Source organism: Nuphar pumila, chromosome 15, assembly GCF_984573655.1.
Source record: "Nuphar pumila chromosome 15, dmNupPumi1.hap1.1, whole genome shotgun sequence".
In the NCBI taxonomy this organism is placed as follows: Eukaryota; Viridiplantae; Streptophyta; class Magnoliopsida; order Nymphaeales; family Nymphaeaceae; genus Nuphar; species Nuphar pumila.
Window position 1 is genome coordinate 41,502,371 of NC_143263.1, and position 21,628 is coordinate 41,523,998.

The window sequence follows — 21,628 nt, forward strand, 5'->3', positions numbered from 1 at the left end:
ATAAACAACTTGCTCTTTAAGTACCAAAATTGTTCCTTACTTAATCCTTTTGTGAACAAATCTACAACTTGATCCTGCTTCCCAACAAATTTAGTAAAAATCTTTCCACTTTCAATTTTTCTTGTAATAAAGTGTTGATCTATTTCTATATGCTTCATTCTTCCATGCTGAATAGGATTTAGAGATATCTTGATGGCACTTTGATTATCACAAATAGGGATAGAACTTGACATCTGTTGATATAAATAAGACAATAGATATCTAATCCAAATGATTTCAGATGCTGCTGCCACCATTGACCTGTATTCAACTTCAATACTGGATCGAGCCACTGCCTTCTGTTTTTTACTACTCCATTAAACCAAGTTCTTTCCAATAAAAACATAATAGCCAGAGACATACCTTCTTTCATTGGGACCCCCTACCCAATCAACATCTGAAAAGGCCATAATTGTTGAAACATTTTTATCTCTATCATTTCTCTGATAACAAAGTCCATCACCAAGAGTACCTTTCAGATATCTAAGGATTCTTTTGTCTACCTCAATATGATTCACACGAGGACAATGCATTAACTAAGAAACTTGATTAACTGTATAAAAAATGTTAGGACGAGTAAAAGTGAGATATTGAAGCATACTCACAATACTCCTATATCTTGTAGGATCATTGAAAATGTCTCGTTCATCGTGTCCAAGTTTTTATTGCAAGACACTTAGAGTAAATATCAGTTTGCAATCTTTCATCCCAGCTCGATTGAGTAGATCAATGATATACTTATGTTGTGTCAATACTAATGAGTCTTTTCTGCTATCAACTTCAACGCCCAAAAAATATTTGAGATCTCCCAAGTCTTTCATTTTGAACATTTTATTTAGCACACCTTTGACATCATCAATATGTTCTTCGAAATTTCCTGCAACTATGATATCATCAACATAAATGAGCAATACTGTAAGCCATTTATCACCTTTGTAAATGAACAAGGAATGATGTAAATGAGATCTGCGAAAACCATGCTACTAAAAAACTCTCAAACCATGATCGAGAAGCTTGTTTTAGCCCGTATATAGATTTGTTCAATCTACACACATAGGTGACTGAGTCTTTCTCATTATACTTTTGCGGCAACTCTACATACACCTCTTTGAGGTATCCATGCAAGAACACATTTTTAACATCCAATTAACTTAAATGCCAACCATGATCCACTGCTAGAGAAAGAACTATTCTGATAGTTTCCATCTTCACTATTGGACTGAATGTCTCTTCATAGTCCAGCCCATGTTCCTGAGTAAACCCCTTTGCAACCAGCCTTGCCTTGTATTTCTCTATTAGGGATGGCAGTGGACTAGGGCGGGGCGGGGGACAAGGTCTCCACCCCCGCCCCGTCTCTAAAATGTAACCTTCATCCCCGGTCCACCCCCGTGACGGGGGAGACTTTGGAGCTCCACCCCCGCCCCGTCTCAACATTCTAATCCCCACCCCCGCCCCGTCCCCGTCCCGTCCCCGTTTGTCGGCGACGACGCTGCTCCGACAATGCAAGGCTACAGACGGGGAAAGGAAAAAGAAAAGAGGGAGGAGATGGCACCACAGAGGAGGCTCACGGCAGTGGCACAAGGCAGCGGCAGAGATGGAAGGAGGGAGAGATCGTGTCAGCCAACGGTGGTCGGCGACGACCAACGGTGGTCGGCGACGGCCCGGCTCCAATGATAATGCGGATGGGGAAGGGGAAGAGGCGACGACCCGGCTCGGCGGCTCCAGGGTTAGGAAATTAGGGAAGGGAGTTAGGGTTAGTAAACATGTAGAAAAATATAAAGGGTTGGGGGCGGGGATGGGGCGGGGCCGGGACGGGGATGGGGCGGGGCCGTGACAAGGATGGGCCGGGGGCGGGGCGGGGATGGGCCGGGGCGGGGATGGGGCGGGGATGGGGCGGGGCGGGGGAACGTGCGAGTCCATCCTCGCCTCCACCCCCGGACGGGGATGGATTTTAACCTTCGTCCCCGCCTCCATCCCCGTTTCATACCCTCCATCCCCGGTCCAAACGGGGCGAGGCGGGGTGGGCCCCCGCTTTCCCCCGGTCCACTGCCATCCCTACTCTCTATGCTGCCATCTGATTTATATTTTATTTTAAAAACCCATTTTGATCCAACTCCATTCTTTTCAACAAGTCTACAACAACAACAACAACAACAACAACAACAACAACAACAACAACAACAACAACAACAACAACTACGCCTTCATCCCAAAACAATTTGGGTCAACGATATGAACCAAAAAAGAAATTCATTTTGGGTCTTCCACATGAATCCTTTTCCTCCAATCATTTCTATCCAATGCCATGTCCTCGGTGAGGTTCAAAGCATTCATATCCTTTCCTATCATCTCCATCCAAGTCTTCCTAGGCCTACCCCGACCTCTTTTAACTAATATATTTTCCCATTTCTCCAACCTTCTAACTGGAGCATCATTAGGCCTTCGCCGAATATGTCCAAACCACTGTAAACGATTCTCTCGCATCTTATTTTCAATGGGTGCAACACCTACCTTCTTACGTATCTCCTCGTTCCGAATCTTATCTTTTATTGTATTTCCACACATCCATCTAAGCATCCGCATCTCAGCTACACTCATTTTTTGAATATGATGTCTCTTGGCAGCCCAACATTCTCCAGTTGCACTTTTCTATTTCATCCACCCAACCTTTATCCTATGATTTACATCTCCATCAATTTCTCCATACTTTTGAATGATGGATCCCAAATATTTGAAATAATCATTCACCGGTATTTCTTGCTCACCAAACTTCACTACACTCCCATCACTACTTCGTTGCTTACTAAACCGACATTCCATATATTCAGTCTTACTCTTACTCAACTTAAAACCTCTAGCGTCCAATGTCTGTCTCCATAATTCTAACTTAGCATTAACCCCAGCTCTAGACTCATCAATCAAAACAATATCATCAGCAAACAACATACACCACGGTACATTTTCTTGAATTGATCTCGTAAGGTCATCCATCACTATCGCAAATAGGAAAGGGCTTAAAGCAGATCCTTGATGTAACCCAACCGTTATCGGAAAATTGGTTGTCACCCCTCCACAAGTGCGGACATTGGTTACTACTCCTTCATACATATCTTTAATTATACTAATGTACTTGAGAGAAACACCTTTCTTCATCATTGTCCACCAGAGAACGTCTCTAGGTACTCTATCGTATGCCTTCTCTAAATCAATAAAAACCATATGCAAATTTTTGTTCCTCTCTCTATATCTTTCAATAAGTTGTCTAAGGAGATGTATAGCTTCCATAGTTGATCTTCCAGGCATAAAACCAAATCGATTCTCCGATATTATGACAATCTTCTTCAACCTAGACTCAATCACCCTCTCCCAAAGTTTCATAGTATGACTCATGAGTTTTATACCACGATAGTTTGTGCAATCTTGTATATCACCCTTATTCTTATATAAAGGCACCAAAGTACTCTTCCTCCACTCATTAGGCATCTTATTTGTTCGCCAAATCAAGTTAAAAAGATTTGTCAACCAGTCTAAACCTTTCTCTCCCAAGCATTTCCAAGCCTCGATAGGTATACCATCTGGGCCAACTGCCCTTCTTGATTTCATTTTCTTCAAAGCCTCTGCAATTTCTTTCTTTTGAATCTTGCGCATGAAGTCACGATTTATCTCATGAAAAGGAATGAAGAAATCTCCAAGATCTTGAGCATGACTATCATTAAATAGCTTATCAAAATAATCTTTCCATCTCTCCTTAATCTCCTCATCTTTGACTAAAACCCTTTGCGTTTCATCTTTGATACATCTAACCATACCCAAATCCCTCGATTTCCTATCTCTCATCTTTGCAAGCCTATAAATATCCTTCTTGCCTTCTTTGATATCCAACTTGTCATAAACCTCCTTATATACCTTAGCCCTCGCGTTTCGAACTACTTTTTTAGCTTTCTTCTAATATTTCAACAAGTCTTTTTATAATATTTCATATCTTACATTCATATAAAGTTTGTATTTCTTAATTCATAGCTTCAATCCATTTGTTGGATTTTGAGGCCTAATTGTATGATCGAGGCTCTTCATGTTGAGATACAACAACTAAAAAACTTTGATGATCCATGCTAAAATTTTCATAACTTACCCATCTATCAATGGGATACCGAACCCTTCTAGACCTTCTATTTATTTGTTCTTGTCTAGCGTGATCATTTCTAGATTTGAATTGGACATGAGAATGAAAGCATTTTCAGTGTATGTGATGGGATCACGAGTGCCATCTTTGGTAATAACTCTATCTCTACCAAAGTAAGGAGACAAATTTTTAAGTTTACCTTTATTTTCAATAATATGATTTGTTGGTCTGGAATCAACATACCAAACTTCCTGATCATTCTGCTTTAGATTCAATCCTGCTAAGGCGGCCAACAAAAGTTGTTTATCCACTGGTTCCGTCCATGATTTTTCAGTCTTATTTGATGCACTTCTATTCTGTGAACTCTGCTCTCCAACATACCTGGGATCGTCTTATACCAGCAGTGCAGTTTGCTTTAACATATCCAGGTTTCTTGCAAATGTAGCATGTGGGTATTCTCTTGCTCTGGTAAGAGATGGGAGGTACATTAGGAAGTGGGAGTAACAAATGTCCTCCTTGATTATATCCTCGTCCTCTCATGTCTCCTCTTCCTCTCTCAAACTATGTACTTGAAATAAGTACATTATGATTGTTTGCTGCCCCTTAGGATTCTCAACAGATCATCCTCCTAAATTCATCTCAAATTGCAGCAATTTAGGGCATAAAACTTCAAAAGTAGGCAACTGATCAAAGCAAGACAAGGTAGTATAAAAACGCTGTAGTCGGAGCCCAATCCATTAAGAACCTGTTATATCTTGTCTTTATCTAGAATTATGCAACCAATTACAACAAGTTGGTATGTGATTTCTTTTGTCTTATTAAGGTATTCCATGATAGACATGGAACCCTTTTTAAGATTGAGGAACTTCCTCTTCAGGAACCTAACTCTGGCCTCAGAAACCTCTGAAAATATTTGCATAAGTTGGGTCCCCAACTCCTTAGCAGTGCAATCATCTGGAATGCTTATCAAAACCTTCTGTAACAATGTAGATGTGATATATGCCACCAACGCCTGATCACGTTTCATCCAAGAAATATATTTTGGATTTTGAGCCTGTAAAGATTTAAGAACAACCCCTTTTTCATCCTTTTCTTCTCTTAATATGAATTCCTGTGGGGTCTGAATTGATCCATCCAAGTGACCAGAAATGTCTTGGCTCTGAATAAAAGGAATAATCTATCTTTTTTAATTAAGAAAATTTGAGGTATTTATTTTTTTGAAACTACCTGATTGAGAAAGCTTGCTAAAAGAACCAAAGAGGAAGGAGAAGAATCCATGACAGGTAAAAAGGAATGAAAGGAATCAGAAAGAAACACTGCAATAACAAAATCTGTTTGTGTTTTATTGCAGATTAGGGGCAACCCACAAAAATTTTAGATGAATGCAACAATAAGACACGAGTGATCAATAATCATAAGTGAATGATTATTCTAAGAAATGCAATATTAAGAAATTAATTATCGCAATAAATACATAGAGACATTTCAATGTATATCAAATTCAATACAGATCTGATTGAAAAATCTGCTAGATAAAATCTGGTTTGAGAAAACAGTCAAGCAAAGGAACCCCGATATTCCAAATAAGAAAAAGAAAGAAAACCCAAAAACAGTCTATGGTTTTTCCTCTTTTTTTTATTGAAAGGAACAAAGATTTTTTTTGACAGAATAATCAATCAACTACAAGATTAAAGAGAAGCAAGAACAAGAGGAAGAAAAAGAGAAGAAAGGGAGCAACATGATCTAACTTAGGGACAAGCTTCCAGATCCGATGTGATCAGATCTGTCAAGGAAACAAAGCAATAAGATAACAGAAATAGTGAAAAAACAGATATGATATAATCAGATCTGTCGTGATTAAGAAAAAAGTAATTATCAAGAAATCAAATCCAGGATTTGAGAAAACAGAAACCCAGATATGGTATAATCAGATCTGACATGAGATAAAGGAAGAAAGCAAGAAGAATAGAGAAAGGAAAGAACAACCAACCTTCAGGCCGATCCCGATGAGCACAGTTCGATTCCAACCTGCTCTGATACCATATAAGATTTGCATCGGAAATCACTTTGTAGAGAAGAAGAGAGAGAGAGAAGGAAGAAAGAGGCTGTGGCAAATGATTCTCCACACCTCTCATTAGGATTGTGGGTTACTTTAAAACATTATGTATTTTACATGGCAAAAATACCCTTAATTAATATACAAGAGACAATACAACTAAAAAAAGTAATATGGTCAAGCTGAACATAATACATTACAATAAGTCTGGGACGTTAGATAGACTTTGGATCTGGATCCATATCTAGATCCAGATCTATAAATAACATCTCAATAGATTGATGGCACACTTCTTGAAGCAATGAACCGACGCTCTGATCTTCACGGTCCATCATGCTATCTTCAAATACAAATTACAATCAAGGAGCACCAAGGCTCTGATACCATGTAATGAAAGAGTGAATAGCAAACCAATAAAATGCCTCTTATGAGCTTAAAAGAGCTCAAGAACAAGGACCACTTATGGGTCAATATATAAACACATTCACACAACCCACTAATGGGGCAAAAATACATGTAAAAATATCAATATTATTGTGAGTGAGGGTGCTTGAGACAAGCATACCCAACTAAAGGGGAGTACCCCTTTATATATACAAGTGAGACTCTATAGAGCCGTTGGGAGCATCCCCGAGACTATAAATATAGCCGCTGGGAGCTCCCAACGACTATATTGGGCTTATGACGATAATGGCTATTACAAAAATATATTTTACAAAATAGAAAAATAAGAGAAAAGAAAAATATGAAATGACATGTTTTCCTAATGGACACAACCTATTTACATGTCAGTGAAATGACTATATGAACATACATATTTATATGTAAATATACATACATATATATATATATATATATATACTTATGTTACATCTTAACAAACCAAAGCCAAAAAAAGTCAACAAGAAAACCTCAGGAAAAACTTTCCAAAAGGAGGTTATAGACAAGAGCTGATTCAAATCAAATCTAACAAAGGAAGTTTGGAACCTCAAATGAATTAAGGTGCAATCAAGGTTGTACGTATCATAACCCGTGTCGATTGGGCCCAAAATAAGATACATATCGTAAAAAAAACTTTAAAATTCTAAAAAAAATCGTAAAAATTCAGAAAAATTAGCAAAAATTTTAAAAAAATTATAACACATGAAAAATGATGAATTGCACAAAATACAACCAGAAAAGCACATATGAAGCATTTATGTCTCTATGAACTGCATAAGACATCATCAAACATCAACTATCTCACAAGAACAATGCAAAATATTAAATATACTACAATTAAGAACATGTCATAAGACCTATACTTTCATATTAAATAAACAAAATATTATGGCAATAGTTGCATTCGATTTTTAATCAGTTTCCACTCATTACTTGAGTGCTTCATTGCCATGTCATATTATTCGATGCCATCTTTGTTGGAGGAGTGTGAAGCCTGATTTCTACCTTGATATAAATCTCTAATTTCTGCGGATCCAACTTTGCAGTAAGTTGGCGGGGTTGTAGGGGGGCAATGCCCCTCGAAGCAAATTTTTTTGGAGGGTAGATTTACAATTTTACTCATAATAAAGACTTTTACTTTAACCCACTTCCTTGAGTGAAAAAATGCACTTTTACTTTAGCAAACCGCAAAATCCCTCTTCCTTGTGCAGGGATCGACCCTCAAATTGCTCTTACGAGTCCTAGGATGCATGGATACCTGTCTAATGGCTTCTACACAAATGAGGGAGTCGACCTTTAAGAGGTCTTTAAAACCCAAAACTGAAAAATTATGATTTGACCATTTTTTAAGTGTTAACCCTGTATTGTATTATACACTCCGTATCGTACGGGCATGTATCGTATGATACAACTATGATATGCACTCGTATCATGATGCGAGTGCGTATCGTATCGATATTCTAAATAGTAACGATACACATCATACAATATCGCACAATACAACATTGGGTGCAATCACATGTAGAACAAGATACAAGCATGTCACTAAGATCCTTATGAGAGGCCACAAACAAGACATTCATAAGTCTCAAAAAAACTTATGCAATGAAAGACAAAGCAAGAGGGAAATTGTTAAGAGTGAAATAATCACAATGCCACTAGTGCAACAACACACAAGCCACACAAGGGTAAAGGAATCACACAAGGTCACTAAGGGCACAAACACAAGGCCACTAGGGCAAAAGATCACAACCCATTAAGGGCAAGAGATCACACACCAGTGTTATAAAAAACGCGCCTTGAGGCGCAAAAGGCACGCCTCGCCTTGAGGCGCGGCCCTCTGTGCCTCAAGGCGCAATTTTTTTTTTACAACAAGACTTATGAGACAATCAATAAGAGTTTTGTAGGTTAATCTCATATATTTTCCAGTATTTCAGTTATGTAATCAGTTTCTTAGTATATTTTTACTTTTGTTGGTTAATCTCATATATTTTTCAGTTATGTAATTAGTTTCTTAGTATATTTTAACTTTTGTTGGTTAATCTCATATATTTTCCAGTTATGTAATCAGTTTTTAAGTTACTTTTATATGTTAATCTCATATTTTTTAGAATAATCTCATATATTTTAACTTTTGTAGGTTAATCTCATATATGTTCCAGTTATTTCAGTTATGTAATCAGTTTCTTAGTATATTTTAACTTTTGTTGGTTAATCTCATATATTTTCCAGTTATGTAATCAGTTTTTAGTTACTTTTATATGTTAATCTCATATTTTTTAGAATAATCTCATATATTTTAACTTTTGTAGGTTAATCTCATATATTTTCCAGTTATTTCAATTATGTAATCAGTTTCTTAGTATATTTAAACTTTTTTCGGCTAATCTCATATATTTTTGAGTTATGTAATCAGTTTTTTAGTTACTTTTATATGTTAATCTCATATTTTTTTAGAATAATCTCATATATTTTAACTTTTGTTGGTTAATCTCATATATTTTCCAGTTATTTCAGTGATGTAATCGGTTTCTTAGTATATTTTATCTTTTGTTGGTTAATCTCATGTGTTTTCCAGTTATGTAATAATTTTTTTAGTCACTTTTATATGTTAATCTCATATTTTTTAGAATAATCTCATATATTTTAACTTTTGTAGGTTAATCTCATATATTTTCCAGTTATTTCAGTTATGTAATCAGTTTATTAGTATATTTTAACTTTTTTTGGTTAATCTCATATATTTCCAGTTATGTAATCAGTTTTTAGTTACTTTTATATGTTAATTTCATATTTTTTAGTACTTATTTGAGATTTTCTATTTCTTATTGATTGTTATTTAATCAATAAAACATTTCTTTCTTTATTGTATTTTTAGATATTTTTAAATAATTTTTTTAAGTTTTCAAATTTTTTTTGAGGCTTACGCTTTACGCCTCGCCTCGGTTTTTGGTGGAGCACCTCGCTACGCCTCAACGCCTTTCACAACACTGTCACACACTTAAAATATTAATTTTATTAAATCTCACAAATGCACAAAATATGCATGAAGAGAAACATATTATAATATCTTAAGAATACATGCACCACAATATGATCCTATAGATTTAATGCATGTTAAGATACAAGTAAAAGTGCCTAAATCCTTATAATCAATACAAATCCAACTATGATAAGAGTATGATTTTTCATAAAAAAACATGTCATGCATGAAGAAAGCATGTTTTAATATTAAAATCTCATGATATCACTAAGTACTATAAAGTACTCATGTATGAAAATATTCATATGCATATACAAAACTTATAAAATCTAATAACATCATACATTATCAAATAAGGCCACTAAAGACCTCACACACAAGATAATTTAAGAGAATGCATACATGCAAATTCCACAAGTTTATAAGAAATACCAAGAAATACTCATGCTCACAAAGAATTAGCCTTAAGCTTCTCAACAAAAAATCCATGAACTTGAAGTCATACACAAAGAAGACATGCTTTGGCACATATAGTGGCATGGTACTCGAATAAGACATCTAAGTTCCACAAAAGCAATAAGAAATACATGCTCAAGGATACTAAATTACTCAAGTACATCTTAAATAAAGAGAGTTCAAAATATAAGAATTAAAACTAGAAACACGCATGTATATATCACAAAATCATTTCACAAAAACAAATAAATATTGCAAATCATATCAATACATTTAATAAGATTTTAAATCAACACCAATATGAATGCAATTAAATTCAAGAAAAGAACAATACTCAAATAAGTTTGAAAAAGAAACATTTAAACCTTTTAAAATTAACACCCAAGAAAATACATACCAAAACAATTTCAAAGAGTTCAAACATTTGCTTATTAACAAGCATAAAACAAGAAAGTTCCATTTTTTTTAAAACAAACAATTTTAATAAATTTTCAAAGATATGATAAATAAGTGATTTCTCATGCATAAGACATGAAATAAACAACACAAGAAAAAAACCCACATATATATAGATTTAAGATTTACACCAGATCAAGATTTTCCGTGAATCCAAGCGATACATCGATCACGACTCCTTCATGAAGCATAGACTTGAACCAAAGAATCCCAAGATCGAAAGAAACAACATACCAAGAATTTTTTTCTTGGCTCTTATACCCTGTCACGAAATGACACGGAATCCGAGACACAAGAAAAACAAAAGAATAACAACAATTTTATCAAACATAAATGAAATCCAAATGCATTTGCTAGATACAATAAACCATACATAGCCATGAGGAAAAACAAGGCATAAAAAATTAAATATTCTATTAATGAGAAATATTCACACAAATATACAAGTCAACCTCACTACAACATGCATGCACACACACACACACACGCACACTATATATTCATCCTCTCTCGCCTACACAACAAAAGGATGAGCAATATATAGAGGAAGACATAACGCCCATTAGAGCTAGTCCTAATGGCTAGTTTGACTATTCAAACTAGCCATTAAAGCAAATCCTAACGGCTATCAGACTAGCGAACTAGCTGTTACAAACCCCAATGGGTAGTTGGTCAATCTCATTTGACCAAAAAGAAAAGTAAATAAATAAATGAAATTACAAAATTTAGTCATATAAAATAATAACTAATAATAATAAAAAAACCCTATTCTACCCTAAAAGTATACAATATGTATACTTATCCTAAACTATCCTTTTACTAAAATCTAAATCACAATAAGTTTACTTTGGTATACTTGGAATTACAATGAGAGGAAATACAAAATAAATACAAAGGAAAATACCTATAAGTATACCTTAGTATACTTAGGTATATAATACAATGCATATTTTTTAACAGCTATTACTCATAATGCAGTTAGTAGGGATTTATGAGGTGCCCGATTGATGACTTGTGTGTCCTTCTACTTTATTTTTTTTTATGAGTTTCAGGAGAAGGGTTTAACATTTAATACTCCTAATTCTGACCCTCGAGCTCATGATTGCTTTTCAGCTTTTCATTACTAAGCTCTAACAGTCAAAGCTTGCCTCTGCTTGTCTTGTTAACAGCCCTTACATATTAGACAAGCATGAAGTATATATTTGATTGAATAATGCAGGTACCACTATAATGTCGCTGATTCAAGACTTCACCAACATGTGGAGAAAGGAAACGTAGATGGCTTGTATATTAGCTGTGCAGCTTCTTCATCTAATTTGTGGGCCCTTATCATGGAAGCAGGAACGGGCTTTTCTTCTCAAGTTTATGAACTGTCAGCAGTATTTTTGAACAAGGTTTTCATATTGTACATTTGGGCATTCTTATTCTGCAAATAGTATTTTTGATGCTTCTGATCATTCTGATTGTTCTGGTCTTTGTCCTTAGGATTGGATTATGGAACAGTGGGAAAAGAATTACTATATCAGTGCAATAGCAGGTTCTAACAATGGGAATTCCTTGGTTGTGATGTCAAAAGGTCAGCATAAATTCTGAACTTTGACCCATTTTCTTAGTCTGCAATTATCTTTTAAATTGTATGCACTCACTAACAAAAACGAAGGTGAACATCTTGATAAATTTCACTCACGCTATCACTTTTCCCTTTATTAGAACATAAGTCTATTCAGGAATCCATCCTTCTGGTGATTGTCATCCTTATTATTGTCATTTGTTGTTGAAGCAAGCAAAACAAAGTGATCATTGTCCATATGTATGGAGGAGTGGTGTGAAAATCTCTACAAAAAGAGATTGTGTGTAACACCACAATACAAGAAATACAAAGAGTGCACAAAGGCACAAAGGAGAACACTCACAAGTGCACGAAGGCACGGATACACATGCACAACAGCATGAAACAAAATGAACTTCAATTCATAAGTTCCCAAGAGGGGCTTTACAATATTGCATATGCACTCACAAAAAAGAATATGTTTACAAGGGCCACTAAGGCCTATTTATAATGCAAAAAGAAGCCACAGGTGCAGCTCAATATGACTGTTGGAGCTGCACCCAACGGTCACATTTGTGACTGTTGGGGCAGCTCCAACATCTATATGGAGCTGTCCCTTTCACAACAGTCAAAAAGAAAAAAAAGTGTAAAAAGCAAAAGTAAATAAAAAAAGAAAAAGTAAAAATGTTAGCTCATTAGGGTGGCTGACACCTATTGAGTAAAAGGACTGAAATGCCCCTGATGGGTATTTCAGTTTACAGTTAAAAGAGACATAATATTTTAACACTCCTCCTCAAACTTAGGGTGTCACGACCGAAAGTTTGCCAAGAAGGAAGTTAAATCTTGGAGAACACAGCGCCTTAGTGAAGAAGTCTGCCAGTTGATATTCTGATGTAACATAAGGAAGGTCAATGGTTTTTCTTAAATATTCTTCACGAACATAGTGGCAGTCCATCTCGATATGCTTCGTGCATTCATGAAATGTGTGATTTTTGGCAATGTAGATTGCACTTTTATTATCACAACATAATTTTGTGGGCCCTTGGACTTGAATATTCATATCTTCCAACAAGTTGCGAATCCAAACAATCTCCATGGTAGTAGATGCCATGGCTCTATACTCAGCTTCGGTGGATGAAAGCGATACTTTTTGCTGCTTCTTGCATCTCCAAGAGATTAATGATTCACCTAAAAAAATACAGAAACTAGTGGTTGAGTGACGGTTATTTGTGTCACCTCCTCAATCAGAGTCAGTATAAGCAATTAAACTTAATTCAGACGTAGAAGATAGAAATACTCCCTTGTTTACTGTACCCTTTATGTATCTGATGATGCGAAGGATGACGCTCATATGGACTGTAGTAGGTGCATGTTGAAATTGACTAGCAACATGTACTGCATGAGAAATATCAGGCCTGGTAATGCTGAGATACGTTAGGGATCCAACCAGTTGCCGGTAAGGTGTGAGATCTTTTAAGAGAATCCCATCATCAATCTTCATCTTCGAACCTACTATTTCAGGAGTTTCGCAGACCTTGTCATCTGTGATTCCTGATCTATCAAGAATCTCACAAGCAAGTTTAGTTTGAGACAAAAAATAACCTCTCTGAGAATAGGCAACCTCAATTCCCAAAAAATATGTCAGAAATCCTAAGTTTGACATTTCAAATTTTGAAGTCAAAATAGATTTAATGCTCTTGATTCCTTTGATATCATCACCTGTTATTAACATATCATCAACATATAACAATCCCTGCATCAGATTTCTTAACAAACAATGCAGTGTCAGTATAACATGAAGTGAAACCATTTTCAGTCATTACATTGTTAAACCTATCGTGCCAAGCCTTGGGTGCTTGTTTCAGTCCATAAAGAGCTTTACGAAGACGAAGAACTTTATTTTTAGGGATTTCCATACCAGGTGGAGCATCCATGTAAACTTCTTCATTAAGATCTCCATTTAAAAAGGCATTTTTGACATCCATTTGGTAAATATTCCATTTTCGAATTAAAGCAATGGTGATAAGACATCTGACAGTAACCATACGAGCTATTGGAGCAAATGTCTCTTCATAGTCAATCCCATATTCTTGACTGTACCCTTTAGCTACAAGACGAGCCTTATACCTTTCAAGAGAATCATCACTCTTAGTCTTGACCTTGAACACCCATCGACATCCTATAGTTTTCTTGCCATTGAGAAGAGATTGAAATTCCCAAGTGTTAGCTTTCTTAAGAGCTTTGAGTTCACTCTCCATGGCTTCTCTCCATTCAGTACATTGTTTGGCTTCTCCAAAATTTTTTGGTTCAAAATAAGAGTGAATGGCACTCAAACAAGCTCGATATTTAGGAGAGAAAGAATCAAAAGATACGAATCTAGAGGGAGTCCTTCTAGTTCTTTCAGTTCTCCTAGGATGAGAATCATGAGTGGAAATAGTCTCACTAGGTTCACTATATAGTTCAATAGCACTCCTAAAGGTGCTTCTATCTCTATGCGAATAAGTGATGGGTTCTCTAGATACATTTTCTTCTTGAGGGGTAGAAGGGTTAGAGTTATTGTTGATCACAACCATTTCATTTTCACTATTATATGTTGATTCATCATCACTAGAGATATCATCATCCTTAGATAAAAGGTCAAAAAGAAAGGAGTAATCGACATTTTCTAAATGAGATTCATTTTTTTCAAAACCACTATCATTTTCCAAAAAAGTTACATTCCTTGAAACATATAATTTATCATTCTTAGAGTCATAACATCGAAATCCTTTTTGAGTTTCTGAATAGCCAAGGAAAGCACAAGGAATGGCTTTTGGTGAGAGTTTATCATTTTTATCGGTAAGAACAAAGCACTTACAACCAAAAACTCTCAACCTATTATAATCAGGTTCTTTTTCATATAGAATCTCAAAGGGAGAAATTTTATCTAAATTTTTGGATGGAAGTCGGTTGATAAGATAGACGGAAGCAAGAGCCGCTTCGGCCCAAAAATTTTTAGGAATATTTTGGGAAATGAGAAGGGTTCTAGTGGTTTCAATGATATGCCTATGCTTTCTTTCGGCCAAACCATTTTGTTGTGGGGTCTTAGGAGACGATCTTTGATGGACAATGCCACAATCCTCAAGATATTTCTTAAACTCATTAGAGAGATATTCACCTCCGGAATCGGTCCTAAATATCTTTAAATTACTATTAAATTGATTTTTAATCATCATATGATATGTTTTAAAACATGAAAAAACTTCATGCTTATGTTTAAGAAAATGTATCCAACAATATCGTGAGAAATCATCTACAAAAATCACATAGTAAGCAAAACCACCTTTGGATATGACAGGTGCCGGTCCCCAAACATCCGAGTGAATAATTTCAAAAGGTTTAGTACTAAACATAGTTCTTGGTTCAAAAGGTATACTTCTCATTTTTCCAAGAATACAATCATTACAAGATAAAGTATTTTTACAAAAATCTTTAACAAAATGTAGATTGGATAACTTGGTAATGTTGGGATGACTAAGTCTCTTGTGCCAAACATTTATGTCTTTATGTTGGGCCACATTACAAAAGGTGTTTTTAGGAATTTGAAGAAAGTCCACATAGTACAAGTCTCCTTTCCTAGAGCCTTCCCCAATCAATCTCCCGGACCGGTGATCCTGTATTAAACATTTATTAGATGAGAATTGAATGTTACACCCAAGGTCCGTGAGTTGAGAAACGGAAAGCAAGTTTAAATTTAATTTTGGTATAAGTCTAATTTTTGGAATAAAGAAGTTTTGGGTTTTAAAATTTCCAATTCCCTTAATTTCTAGAGAAGTACCATCCGCGGTCGAAACAAAAGAAGGTGACACATTTTTAGAATACTCGGAAAGAGATGAAATGTTTGGGGTCATATGAAAGGATGCACCCGAATCTAAGAGCCAAGAAGTTTTACCTGGAGGAGAAGAGGTGGATACGGCGGCACCGGAAAGAGCTCCCTTTAGAAGAGGTTGAAGAGCCTCCACAATTTGATTGAGAGATAGAGCTTCTTTTGAAGATTCCTCTTTGGATGGTTGAGATGTAGTTGCCATTGCTAGAAGTTTCTTCCATTTTGGGCAAACCGGTTTGATATGACCCGGTTCTTTGCAAAAGTGACACAAGATTTTGCTATAATCTCTTCTTCCTCCTTGATTTTGATTCTTAAAATGAGGAGGTCTATATGTTCTTAAATTGTTATCGGGTCTAGAAACGGCATTAACACCATCACATTCTTCTTGATTTGTGGACATTGCAAGCACACTAGGATTTTGCTTGCTAATGCCCATACGGGTTTCCTCTCCACTTAATTTAGTTAAGACATCTTCAAGAGAAGGAGAGGTAAAAGAGGATAGGAGAGAATATCTTATTTGCTCAAACTCGGGCCTTAGCCCATTCAAAAAATTGAAGAATCGGTCTTCTTCTAATTGCTTATGACGAAGCTCTATGGCTTCTCCACTCCACTTGGGTTCAAGCATGGCAAGCTTATCCCAAATTGAAGAGAGTTCCACAAAATACTCTCTTATAGACATATCACCTTGAACAAGAGTTAACGCTCTCTTTTGAAGATAATACTTATGGGACAAGTCCCTAGAAGTATACATCTTCTCAAGATACTCCCACGCTTGAGAAGCCTTTTTAAACTTTATAATGTTGGCATTAATCCTTGTCTCAACGGAAGAGAAAATCCAAGACAAGATCTTAAAATTCTTCATTTCCCATTGCTCATGTTTCCTACTATATTCCTCAAGAGCATTAGTTCTTTCATCTCCCTCAAGGATTTTGATTTCTCCTTCTTTAACCAAAGTAATTTTAGGCTCGGGTTCCGGAATCGAGCCTTGAATGTAACCCCAAAGCCCTTTCCCTTTGATGTGAGCTTCCATATTTCCGGCCCACACATGATAATTTGAGTCATTTAGCTTGAAACCAAGAGAAAAATGGGAGTCTTTCTCACCCATTAGAGAGGAAAGAAGAAAGAAAAGAATACGTACCACAATAAGATTTTAAATCTTTCTTGTTGTAGTAATCTTCTAAAATATTGAATGAAGAAGAGCCTCCACTCCAATCACCAAAAAGTTGAAGGCACGTTTTTCGAGACACTTGATATTGAGAAGAATCACACCAATTTCTTTCTCCAAACAACCTTGCTCTGATACCATGTGAAAATCTCTACAAAAAGAGATTGTGTGTAACACCACAATACAAGAAATTCAAAGAGTGCACAAAGGAGAACACTCACAAGTGCACGAAGGCACGGATACACATGCACAACAGCATGAAACAAAATGAACTTCAATTCATAAGTTCCCAAGAGGGGCTTTACAATATTGCATATGCACTCACAAAAAAGAATATGTTTACAAGGGCCACTAAGGCCTATTTATAATGCAAAAAGAAGCCACAGGTGCAGCTCAATATGACTGTTGGAGCTGCACCCAACGGTCACATTTGTGACTGTTGGGGCAGCTCCAACAGCTATATGGAGCTGTCCCTTTCACAACAGTCAAAAAGAAAAAAAAGTGTAAAAAGCAAAAGTAAATAAAAAAAGAAAAAGTAAAAATGTTAGCTCATTAGGGTGGCTGACACCTATTGAGTAAAAGGACTGAAATACCCCTGATGGGTATTTCAGTTTACAGTTAAAAGAGACATAATATTTTAACAGAGTGGTTCATTGGTGAGAACATATTATTGATATGGGTCTTTCCCAAAACCATCCTTTGATGATTGTCATCATTGTTGTTGAAGCAAACAACACAAAGTGATCAAGGTCTCCCTCTGTAAGAGCATAGTTATTCATATGGTTAATTTCCTCATAAAAACAGAATAGCAGAAGTGATTTGGATTATTCAAGAACCAAAGTAGATTTTCTTTGTAAAAATAAGATATGAATCTACTTCTATCTAATGGCGTTGGCAAAGTTCAAGCATAGCTAGTTAATATGTTTCACTGAGGAAGTGAGGATTTTTATTGAGGAATACATTTTTAGCTAGCTTTTAAATGGAAAATTAAAGCCACCTACCAGCTAAGAAGAATTTTCTGAAATCACTCGTGTATTTAACAAGTACTATTAGTTATATTTCTTCCTTTAATAGTTTGTCTTACAATCCAAACAAAGTTTGTGAAACTTAAGGTGCCTTCTTGTCCTGATCCAAGATGCCTGTCATCTTGGTCTTGTTGTATGGGTTTATGAAATGAACACCAACTTAGCTTTAGATGTTATGAGTTTGCACTACACTGTAATTAACCAAAAATTTATTTGCGTGTTCATGGGGTTGCTTCTCCAATACATTGATGTGCATCAAGTAGCAGCAACAGAAAAATGTTGTACACTTGATGTCAACTAAGCAATAAGTACAACCTCCCATAAGGCTTTTCATTATGTGATAATGGAAACAAACTGGCTTACTATGCCTGCGGATGTTGGCCATGTGAAATCAAGGTTTCTTATGAAAGTAAACGCCTCTATTCCAAGCAACTGCTAAGCTAATGGAAAATTCTAATGGCAAAAATCGGCATGTTAAATTCTCTCTCTTCTTAAGCTGAACAAATGGTCATTGTTTAATGCCATGCTGCTTTTCTCATCCTTGTTTATAACTGTAAATGCAATTTTCATTGTGCTAATACCCTGCTGCTTTTGCTGTTGAAGGAACACCCTATACTCAACAATCATACAAAGTTAGTGACTCTTTCCCTTTTAAATGGATCAGCAAGAAATGGAAAGAGGGGTTCTATGTTACCTCCATGACCACTGCTGGCAACCGCTGGGCTGTTGTTATGTCTCGTAATGCTGGCTATTCTGATCAGGTGCTTTCAGCTTACCAGTTTTTTTGCTTCCCATTGGAAAGATAAATGTTTACTTATTCTTGTTTAAGTTTCAGGTTGTTGAACTTGACTTCTTGTACCCTAGTGAAGGAATTCATAGACGATGGGAGAATGGCTATCGGATAACAGCTATTGCAGCAACATCTGATCAGTCTGCATTCATTCTAAGCGTCCCCAAAAAGAGAATAGTTGATGAGACCCAAGAAACCCTGCGAACATCTGCTTTTCCTAGTACTCATGTCAAGGTATGATGGCTTGAAAAAATTGCAAAGGTTGATTCTTCTTTTTGATATTTGTATTATGGGTTATTTATATTCCCATTTTTTCCAGGAGAAATGGTCCAAAAATCTCTACATTGCATCTGTCTGCTATGGGAGAACAGTATCCTGAACTCCATTTTTATCACCACATTGAAGCAGGTAAGGGATCTCTGTTCTTCTGGCATATGTTCTCTTGTTTTGTCATAAGCCCATCCATTTTGAAGGGCCGTTAAGGGGTTTATGTGAGATAGCCCTCTTGAACAACTCAGCTTTGAATTAAAGTAAATATGTAAGATTGATAATATTTACAGAAGGTATAATCTGGTTCAAGAGAATTCTTGCTCATCCATGCATTGTTATAGCAACACGTCAACCATTTCCTTTCTATGTTAGAGACCAGGTTTTAGGATTTCGTTTATTAGCATACTACTATCGTCCAGACTGATTTGATAAATTTATTCTTCTTGTAATCTGGGTAGATTCAGATCATCTGCCTCTTTGCCTAAGAAAACTAAAACATTAGATAATGACCCATAGTCCATTGCATACCAGTCTTGCATGCTGGCAAAAAATAACCTCAAGCAAAACCTATGATGTCTCTACAACTTTCCAGCTCAGGCTGCTGGATTCTGATTGGCATGTTCATTACCTATTTTTGAAGGTTCTTCCCTGGGAATATCTTTGTTAGAAAGATTGGTTTACTGGATTCACATTGCTCCAAGCATAGCTCAAAGTGATGTTGGCCATTTGATAGCCAATTGTGGTAAAGGTTCATGGCATCTTAATGTTGCACCAGATTTTCTTTTTGGTCACTTCATATTGATCACAAAGAAAACCATAAATTGTTGAATCTTTGTTAGTTATGAATGCCACATCTTTTCTATATTGTGTCCATGTATTGGGTTAATCAGGAAAATGGAAAAATTTTCAGTTAATCTGGAAAATGATTTGAGGAAATCATCCACTTCAATTGGTCTTTTTTCATGAAAAACAGACATGAAATAACAAATCAAGTATTTCACGAAGATTTTGATTAGCTGTCCCAAATTTTCATGTTTCGCCTCTTCCTTGGAAAAACACAATCAAGCAATTCCTAACCATGGTCCTTGCAGATTAGATGATCCATATTGTTTTTCGTATCTACACCAGAGTAGACAAAGTTTGTTTGAAAACCCTGCGAATGGAGGAATACTCCCTAGGGATAGGAGACAGAGATGAAAGAGAAAAATCATCATTGTATGAATTTGTCATCTCATATGCCTGTTACATGGTTTCCCCCCCCCCTATATCCTTCAGTCATTAAGCATTTATCCGCAGTCAAGAAACCTTAGGTGTCATTTACAAATTGACCAGATATTGCATGTATCGAGTCAATTCCATCTTTTGCACATTTCAGTTAATCATTGTAGTAGTTTTAGTGGTGCTACTGTGCCAGAACTTATGTTCCATGTTGAGGCTTTGTATTGATAGGTCTCATTCATGGACTTTTAACCCAGTCAGTTTGAATAGTGATGGGATCAGGTCAATCACATTGCACAAATGCAATGCGCTACTGCACCAGATCACCATCCATTTGATGTTGGGCCCCACTCTGACAGGCTGTACAACAGAAGATGGAGGGTGATCAGGTGCAGCGACACATTGCATTTGTGCTATGTGATTGCACCTGATCCTGCCTCGTTTGAATAGGCCAAGGGAAACTTGGTATGTCTCATGCTTGAATTTTGAAGGAAATACTTTTTTTTTATGACGAGGAACCCTCACTGAGAACTGGGTCACTTAATGGGCCTGCCTCCCGGCAAGGTAAACCTTGGGTGGGGTCACCGACATCCAAGTATTTTGAAGGAAATACTTGGATGCATTGTCATGTTACATTCCATATTTCCAAGAACTTTTTTTTCCTTTTAAATATTTTGGATAATGATGAGAAACCACCAGAATGGTTCATACGTCCTGTTATGAGCCGACAGGTGCCACATTGACTATGACCCTGTTTTGCTGTTCACGGTCTAAAATTTCACGACTATTCACCCCCTGCCCATCAGAGATACTTTTCTGTTGGCTTTGACTTTGCGGTAAATGATGCACACCCTGGGTATTGAACTCGTGGCTTCCTTCAGCTTGAATGCCGTAAACCAACCCACCTAACCAGGTATGCGGAGCCCTTGTGGGCTACAAGTTGGTCGCTTGAGTACCTCTACGTTGGTGTGAAAATCCTATTTAAGTTCACTCTTATGCCTTATGCCATAGCTTTTGTGCCTTGTGCCATAGCTTTTGATGCACCCGTAAAGAGTCAGAGTTTGGCCATTAGTAATGTTCATGTGTATGTGTTTGGTTACCCATATTGAAAGTGTGGGTGTTATTACTTGCCCATATCACCAGCCTAGTAATCTTGTGTAACCCCTATATTATCACACATAGGTGTTTTGTA

The 21,628-nt window shown here is 36.3% G+C and overlaps 1 protein-coding gene across 1 annotated transcript in view; it reads left to right on the forward strand.

Moving 5' to 3' along the window:
• Positions 1–19,523, forward strand: part of LOC149815243 (casein kinase 1-like protein HD16) — a 36,858-nt gene extending 17,335 nt beyond the window's left edge. The window contains exons 13-17 of the mRNA XM_089989437.1: positions 11,774–11,948; positions 12,040–12,130; positions 18,762–18,919; positions 18,994–19,182; positions 19,268–19,523. Of these exons, the coding sequence (XP_089845563.1) occupies positions 11,774–11,948; positions 12,040–12,130; positions 18,762–18,919; positions 18,994–19,182; positions 19,268–19,327 (673 nt within the window). The 3' untranslated portion in view covers positions 19,328–19,523. The remainder of the gene's footprint in view (positions 1–11,773; positions 11,949–12,039; positions 12,131–18,761; positions 18,920–18,993; positions 19,183–19,267) is intronic.
• The last annotated feature ends 2,105 nt before the right edge of the window (positions 19,524–21,628 follow it).